At 32.6% G+C, this 8,827-nt stretch overlaps 2 protein-coding genes across 2 annotated transcripts; one reads left to right on the plus strand and one right to left on the minus strand.

Moving 5' to 3' along the window:
- Positions 1 to 1,234: 1,234 nt before the first annotated feature.
- On the minus strand, positions 1,235 to 5,781 carry LOC130440665 (endocuticle structural glycoprotein SgAbd-8-like). The gene is made up of 4 exons (XM_056773928.1): positions 5,773 to 5,781; positions 4,587 to 4,792; positions 4,273 to 4,527; positions 1,235 to 1,358 (listed from the first exon to the last, which is right to left on the minus strand). Exons 1-4 carry the CDS (start codon positions 5,779 to 5,781, stop codon positions 1,262 to 1,264), a joined length of 567 nt encoding a protein of 188 aa, XP_056629906.1. The 3' UTR covers positions 1,235 to 1,261.
- A 2,467-nt stretch (positions 5,782 to 8,248) lies between these two features.
- Positions 8,249 to 8,620, plus strand: LOC130440666 (FUN14 domain-containing protein 1-like). The gene has a single exon (XM_056773929.1). The coding sequence runs from the start codon at positions 8,249 to 8,251 to the stop codon at positions 8,618 to 8,620; it is 372 nt and encodes a 123-aa protein (XP_056629907.1).
- The last annotated feature ends 207 nt before the right edge of the window (positions 8,621 to 8,827 follow it).

The raw sequence follows: 8,827 nt of genomic DNA on the forward strand, positions 1-8,827 counted from the left end.
TATTTTGATATATGATAAGTCGAGGTTTCGTGGAGATTTGTGGTAATAACCACATTTCATAAAACAAACATCTATGATGCTCCTGCAGTTTGGTATATCTGTAGATAAATTGAAAACTACTGGATGAATCTATACGCGATTTGCACCCATCGATAGAGGGATTCGAGAGGAATATTTTGATGTATGATAAGTCGAGGTTTTGTGGAGATTGGTGGACATAACCTCATATTATAAAAGAAACATCTATGCTGCCTCTGCGGTTTTGTATATGTGTACATAAATTGAAAACTACTGGGCGGATTTTCAGAAAGTTTGCGCCAATAGATAGAGGAATTCGAGAGGAATATTTTGGTGTATGATAAGTCAGGTTTTCGTAGAAATTTGTGGAATTAACCTCATATTATAAAAGAAACATCCATGCTGCCTCTGCGATTTTATATATGTGTACATAAATTGAAAACTACTGGGCGGATTTTCACGAAGTTTTCACCAATCGAGAGAGGAATTCGAGAGGAAAATTTTGGTGTATGATAAGTCAAGTTTTCTTAGAAATTTGTGGAATTAACCTCATATTATAAAAGAAACATTTATGCTGCCTCTGCGATTTTGTATATGTGTACATAAATTGAAAACTACTGGGCGGATTTTCACAAAGTTTTCACCAATCGAGAGAGGAATTCGAGAGGAAAATTTTGGTGTATGATAAGTCAAGTTTTCTTAGAAATTTGTGGAATTAACCTCATATTATAAAAGAAACATTTATGCTGCCTCTGCGATTTTGTATATGTGTACATAAATTGAAAACTACTGGGCGGATTTTCACAAAGTTTGCGCCAATCGAGAGAGGAATTCGAGAGGAAAATTTTGATATATGTTAAGTCGAGGTCTCGTGGAGATTGGTGGACATAACCTCATATTATAAAACAAACATCTATGATGCTTCTGCAGTTTTGTATATCTGCATATAAATTGAAAACTACTGGATGGATTTCACGCAACTGGCATTAATCGATAGAGGAATTCGAGAGGAATATTTTGGTGTTTCATAATGAATCGAATTGATTCCTCTTGAATGCATTTATCGATTGATACAAACTCCTCGTAAATCCGTCGAGTAGTTTTCGAATTATGAACGAATATATAAATAAAAAAAAACAAATTTTGTGCTAGTGAAAATTATAATCAATATGAACACATTCTGTACAAATATACTATAACTTTATACTATAGATCAGCCTTTGTCACTAAATTGTCTTGGTTTTTAGTATCTATACCCATCGTAATCAAGTACTGGTCTGTATTGTCCGTCATCTGTGTATCCTCCTCGTGATTCTTCGTTCCTGTTCCTTTCTAAAGAACTTTAAAAACGAAACGAATATTCAATAATTATAAATAATATATAATTTTCTTCCAAAATATTTATATATTATTGGCTCAAAAGTATCCAGGAGTATTTATCGTGGATTAAAAAAAATATCGTCAAAATAATTCTAAATTATCTACATAATTAAATTTCTATAATAAACAACTTATATATTAGAAGTTTACAATAAAATTCCAATGGGATTACAAGCTGGCAATGCAAATTTTATTGTTTAAACAAACAACTTTCTCTCTCATTTATTGTGCAAATAGTCTAGTAAGAAATAAGAACACCTACTTACTCATTTTTCAGATTACTAATTGTATTATAATTATAGTAATAACAATGTTTTATTTTGACACACCTTTCAAAGAAAAACATTAGACCAGTTAAGGAGGTGAGAAATTGATTTTAATCAGAAAATTGGAAAAAACAAGCAGAACTTGTAATAAAACAATCGTGTTTGTGTTGTCAGACTTTTTCAACGATCTTTCTTTAACTGATTGACCGAAATTTTCCAAAATCATGCTGGGTATGGATCCGGTAATCTACCCAACAAACTATTTTATCAAAAAATAAGTTGATTATGGAGAAGTGAATCAGTTCTAATTGAAACTAAAGCTAATTCAGAATTTTCTAGGTATTAGAAATTTTCAATTTTCACAGAAACTTTTAATTTTGAAAGGGTGAAGGTTAAAAAATTGATATTTGGTTTAGTTGACTATATTATGAGACTCATAGTGAAAGGGAGTTGTTTTGGATAACTTCCTTTTTTTTGCCAGTTACCTGCTTGGTTTCATTGTGGAAAAAGGAAAGTTATTTTCTTTCTATTAAATCTACTATTTTCATATTCGTCAATTTTTTGTTTTATTATGGTTAAAAAATGGAATTGGGAAACAAATATGTTCTGATGAACGAAAGTTGCTTCGAATTTTACTATATCTTCATTATCTACATTCCAAATTTAATTTTACAACGAAAATATGTGAAAAAATTATATTTTTGATGTAGGTATGAGGATAAATAAATAAATAAACTTAACAAATCGGAAATTGAGACATTACGTGGAAAGTAAATTATAAAAAACTACCTCTACAAGTATGGGGTAAATTTCAATTGATTTCCAATGGGAAATTGAATATAGGCGACCCATAGTTGACCAGAAGCTTGGACAGTTTAGAGCATAGAAGAAAAGTCATTGACCTGACTGTTTAGATGCTCTTCCAATCTGTCCAACATAATCCCACCTACATTATTAGCACCTCTTCCTCGAAGACTACAACTTTTCACATAAAAAAAATTGTGCGACAGTTTTGTCAAATTGTTTTCTATAGCCATAAAATCCGCGAATCGTTATTCCAAAAGGAATCTCGAATTAAATGACTCTAGTTCATAGGGGAGGAATCGATCTATTAATACCAACGTATAGGATTGAAATAAAGTCCAAAAAAGTAGTAGCATCATTTTTTTCTGGACCATAAATGCTTGTATCTCCAAAGATCTACAAAATAAGTTCAAGCTTAGACCTTTTGGAATGCAAGAGGAAATGTTCTGTACATTTTTGGTCTTGAACCACACCTTGTAGAGAGAATGGAGAAGCGGCAAGCGCTGATGAAGGAGCTGCATCTCTCCATCCAGAAAAACTCAAAACGATGATAGATGAAGGTAGCTACACTTCCCAAACCATTTTCAACGGTCTTTTTTGGAAGAAAATGCCTGAAAGAACCAAGAGAAAACTTTACCAGGTTTGGTTGGTTGGTGCGATTGCAGCTGGAGATTGTAAATCGAAACTTTTCTTAGTTTATCGCTCGGGAAATCCAAGTGCCTTAAAAAATAAATCCAAAGCTGGTTTGCCTGTTATTTGGAAGTCTAATGCGAAGACTGGGGTGACAGCTTTTCTTTTTGAAGACTGGTTCGGCCATCATTTTATTCCTGAAGTCGAACGTTACTGCCAATTGAGAGAAATCACATTTAAAGTGATGCTACTAATTGAAAATGGATCAGGTCATCCTCTTGCAACTCTAATTAATTTCCATCCACGTGTGGAAGTTGTATTTTTGCTACCAAACCCTACCAGCTTGCTAGAAGAAGCTATGAGACAAAACAATGAGCTTTCTGTCAAAGACTTTTGGAAACAATTCAATGTTTTAGATGCTGTAAGAATTATTGAACAATCTTGCAATGACGGTTCACAAAAAACTCTCCATTGTATCTGGAAAAAACTGTGGCCATTTTTTTTTCACCACTGAAACCCAAGGAGAATCAATTTCGGATCCTAAACAAATCGATAGCATAATAGAAGATGTGGTCGATATCGCCAAACAATTAAATTTAGAGGTCGATAATGATGATGTTCAAGAATAAATAAAAAAATTACTGGTATGCTATGAGGAAATTTTGCGTGAGAAAAAGAAAAACTTAACCTCGTCAGGCAACATTGCTAGAATATATGAAGCCTTCGACATCAAAATAGCTCGGAGCTACCGCGTAAGTTTTTACTGTAGTTGACCTTTGGAGAAACTTTTTTGATTGATAACAGCACCCTCAACATTTGGATAAAAACCTTAAATATTTCAGTAGTAAAAATCTCAGTTGGAAATCTTACAAATTGAAGGAAATTCTGGACTTCTGGCAACACTTACTGCGTTTGTAAATGCTTCTTTTTAATTGTTAAACGTGCTCAAAATTTTCTGAAGATATTACTGTTTTGATCAAGTTTTTGATGATCTTTTTGATAAAAATTTATATAGTATTTGGATAACAATCTGTGTATCAAAAAATCTGGACAGAAAGGTGGATGAAATGAATTGAAATTTTGATGTAGTCAACTTTGGAGATTAATAAAAGGGAGGCGAGGTCAAATACTATAATTTAAGCTAATCTGTGTCAAACAAGCTCATTAAATTTACCGTAAAATAGCATCTGGTATAGGAGGAGGTGTCGGTAAATGTGCCCCTACAGGTCTAAATCCGTTTTCATCTGCAGTATATTGTAAACTGATTCTCTGGCCATTTGGAGCCGTGTAGGAATAACCTCCGTCAGCTTGTTGAGTACCTTCGGGCCCCAGCGGTTTCAGGAAACCTCTTTCTTCGGCTACTACACCGTTTCCTGTTTCGTAGAAGTAATTATAGGAGCCGTCGCCACGATTCGGATCATTTCCATATCTATTGAAGCAAATATTTGATTAATAAAATTATGACTGAAGACATAGGAATCTACATACCTCAAAATCGGTATTTGAGGACCACCTCTGTAACCGTCATAGTAATAATCTCTACCTCCAATTATACCACCAGGAGCTCCAGTGAATCTAGGCGTCGATCCAAATGGTCCTCCAAAAATCCTCGATCCAGCTCGGTATCCAGGGGGGAGATACTTTGAATCCAAACGGGCAGCCAAACTGACACCGATCAAGGGGATTATGAATATCTATGAAAATTTGAACCCGAATTTATGAAAGTTTCATTCTAATATCTAATAAGTTTAAAATCCAGCAGCAGCAGCACTGTATGAATGTATTTCCCTCTTGGCAATGTTAGAAGACTATGTTGTTAGCATTACATCATTATTTTAAATTTCCTCAACCATATTACTTTTAAAATATGACAACGTTGGTGAAATATGGGTTATTTTATGTATCTCCATGTTTTATAGATTTTTTATGGTATTCAGAGGAATAATCAGTATCTGGTCGACAGATTCTTCCTAGGTGATAAAAACTTCGTCAAATGGTTATTGGAATGGTAGTAACTTCTTTCAAGACTGTCAAAGTTGCTGTTAATGAGAAAATGGAAGCGTAGGAAGCAAAAGTTGGTTAAAAAAAAAAGATGGAAGCGTTTGAGGAGCAGAGATATGAAACAGTATTGGCAATGAACAACTTCAGAAGTAGTAAAATTTGATGTAAAAAATGATGGAGCTGGAAAGTTTCCATTGAAACATTTAAGGAGATGTGAAAAACATTAATAATATGGAGATTTCTAGAGAAGAATTGCATCAAATGTTCCCTATAGTAAAATTTGATGTTATTTGTTGAAAACTATGATTGTCAAAGATGACCTAGGGGCAGAATAAAGAAAATGGTGGATTGAGCGGCATTAAGAGCTTTTTGAATAGAGAAAGGGAGCGTAGGAAGCAGATATTGGTTAAGAAAAGATGCAATCTATTAAAAAGCAGAGAATTAGAACCCTAAGAACGATTATTTTAAAAGACCAATTTTAAAAGTGGTAAAATTTGAGGTCTAAAAAAAGAAAATTTCCATCAAAGCATAAAAAGAAATTCAAGCACCATTAAAAATTGGAGGAACGCCTTACGTTAGTTGTAGTGTGATGTTTTTTATAAATATAAATGGTTATGGAAAATTTGCGATTTTTTAAAAATTTACTATTCTAGAAGAAAAAATATCGACTCACCAATTTCATTGTGTAAAATAAGCAACGCTGTTGATATTGATCGAATTTATTACTGCCTATTTATAGTTTTTATAATACAAGGTGTTGCAGTTGCAGAATGCAATTTGTGAAGGCGCCTGCTTCCCCCACTTTTGAACCATCTTTGACCCTTGGCTAAATCATAAATTAGAGGTGGTTCTAACATTTATTCAGTGATTGTTTTCAATTATTTTCCATAAAAAATTAACCATACCAAAATACATACATTTTCTAGTATCAATATTGTAGTTTTAATTATTTGAAATGAGACAATTATTCGTATTTTGATTTTCAAGATCAACCTTCCTAGACATCGATTTTTGCATCTCATAATTCCAATAAGAATTATTTTTTGATAAAAATTATGAAGAATATGATTATCTACAGCACTTGACATAAATATTTTTGTTTATAACCGTTTATGAGATGCTGATTCAATAATTGAGAAATTACCTCATTCATTGGAACAAATACCAAAAATATTGAAATTCTAGCAAGTTAAATATATTTCCAATGATCAAATCAAGCTTTGGAAATCACGTGATTCAATATGGCGTTTGTGGGCAAGCAATTTTAAGGTGTCTATTAAAATTATGAACGTGTTTGTATTTATTTACAGTTGTTGAGCTGCTATTTCTTTCCATTTTTCATGTTTGTTCGTTTAACAAACACCAAAAATACTTGTATTTTAATACGCAGGCACAATATATTTCTAATTATAAAATCAAGCTTTGGAAATCACGTGATTCAATATGGCGTTTGTGGGCAAGCAATTTTAAGGTGTCTATTAAAATTATGAACGTGTTTGTATTTATTTACAGTTGTTGAGCTGCTATTTCTTTCCATTTTTCATGTTTGTTCGTTTAACAAACACCAAAAATACTTGTATTTTAACACGCAGGCTCAATATATTTCTAATTATAAAATCAAGCTTTGAAAGTCACGTGATTCAATATGGCGTTTGTGGGCAAATAATATTAAAGTGTGCATTAAGATTATAAACGTGTTTGCATTTATTCAGAGTTGCTGTGACATTTCTTTCCGTTTTTCATAGTTGTTTCTTTAATCAATCAATTTTGAAGCTTATATAGTGAAAACTTCTTATTTTGCTTTGAAAAATGAGAAAATACGTAGGTGGTAGGATGAAACAGTGTCTTTCTAATGAAAACGTTACTTTAATATGTTAAAATGAATCTGTTTCTGTCAATTGTTTACTAACAAGGTATTTTTTCAAGTTTGGCAAAAGAAAGGAATCGAAGGGAACTAGATTTGGTAAATATGGTGGATGAGGCAATAAATCGCAATGCAGATCGGCTTATTTTTCTGTAATAATAGTGAATAAGAAGGCGGTTTTCGACATCAATAAAAGAATCCCAAAAACTTTGACCACAGCTTTATTGTCTGAAAAAAATTGTTTTTGCTTCATTATTATTGTGTTTCAGAATGATTTTTACGTATATTTTACACGGTTTCTTTGTTTTTGTACGTGAAAAATACTTAATATTTCAAATTAATCGTTCTCTATAAAAAATATTTTTTTAAATGAGCTTAGGCAATCTGAGAAAACAGGGGGGTTAACTCCTTTTCATTGGATGAAAAAAGCTTTAGTCAGAATCCTGCTCATTTTTCATCAGTATTCAATATACTTGCTTTTACATTAAACATAACATTGCTCAGTTGAAAAAACCCCAATGAAGCCACATTTACGAGGGGATGTTTCGAACTTCCTTGAGTAGTAACTCTTTAAGAAGCCTTTTTGCAGGGAAACTGAGATAATTAGGTCTAAAATCCAAAAAATAACTTCACAAACCACACAAAAACTTACAGCAAAAACATGTCTTTACCATATTGCGGTCATTTATAATAGCATCAACTAATTTTGACATTATTAGATTTGACTCATCTGTCAAAGTCATCTGTCAAAGTTATGTTGACAGTAGGCATCAAAAATATGGCGGAATAATATAATTATCGTAGTCGCTTGTCTGTCAAATGGCTCTCCTAGTTTTAAACAAATCGTCTGTATTATTTAGAAGCCGAAATGCAAATATTTATAACTAAATAAAATTTGAAAAAAAACTACTGTTCAATAATAAAACAATCACAATGTACTATACGCAAAAACTTATATCTTATACATACAATCAATTATTATACTGCGCATTCGATGAAGTTCGGGTTCCAATATTAGAACGAAATACCAAAAAAGTTAAGATATAGTTAAGATATTTCCATTTCCAATATGGAAAGTATCGCGAAAGAATTGCGCAGTCTAGTATTACTATGTCTATGGTTTGCATATATTGGTAATTTGTAGACAGTCGTTGGTATGCTTGATAACAAAAAGTGAGGTTAAGGTACGCTATAAGTAAGTGACATTTCATTATACACGTTTGATATCAGCATTTTACATATTTTGTATAAACACATTACACTTATTATTCTCCAGTACTTAAAAATGGTTTTTCAAGCTATTAAAATTATAGTAGAAAGGGTTTTTAGTGAAAGTGAGAATGGTAAGACGAAACAAATGCTTATGGGAGCGTCAGCTGGTTTCGTTACGGGAATGCTATCGGTGAGAATAGGAAAAACTGCAGCTCTGGCACTAGGTGGTGGAATAATTCTTCTGCAAATAGCGAACGATAAAAATTACATAACAGTTCATTGGGACAAAGTTAATAGAAAAGTAGACGAAGTCGTCGGTAGTGTCGAGGAAGAAATCGTTAAAAAACGCAGTTCTTGCACAGATAAAATCAAAATTTTTACGAGAAACAATACGGCTCTCACTTCGTTCTTTATCGGTGGCTTTTTAGTCGGTCTGGCGTCTTGAATGATATGTAATAAAACTATGTTAATTTAATTGAAGTTTGTTTTATTTAGATAGCATCTTACAACAGGTTATCATGCCCTGGGATCGGAGTATAGAGTAGGAAAAGATAAATCGTCGTGCTTAACACCTTCGTCGACATCCAGAAGGTTGTAATTTTGAATATTCGCCACACAGTGCGCAAGTTTAGTGTGTGAACCGAGCCTTATC

This window comes from Diorhabda sublineata, chromosome 2 (genome assembly GCF_026230105.1).
Source record: "Diorhabda sublineata isolate icDioSubl1.1 chromosome 2, icDioSubl1.1, whole genome shotgun sequence".
Lineage (NCBI taxonomy): Eukaryota > Metazoa > Arthropoda > Insecta > Coleoptera > Chrysomelidae > Diorhabda > Diorhabda sublineata.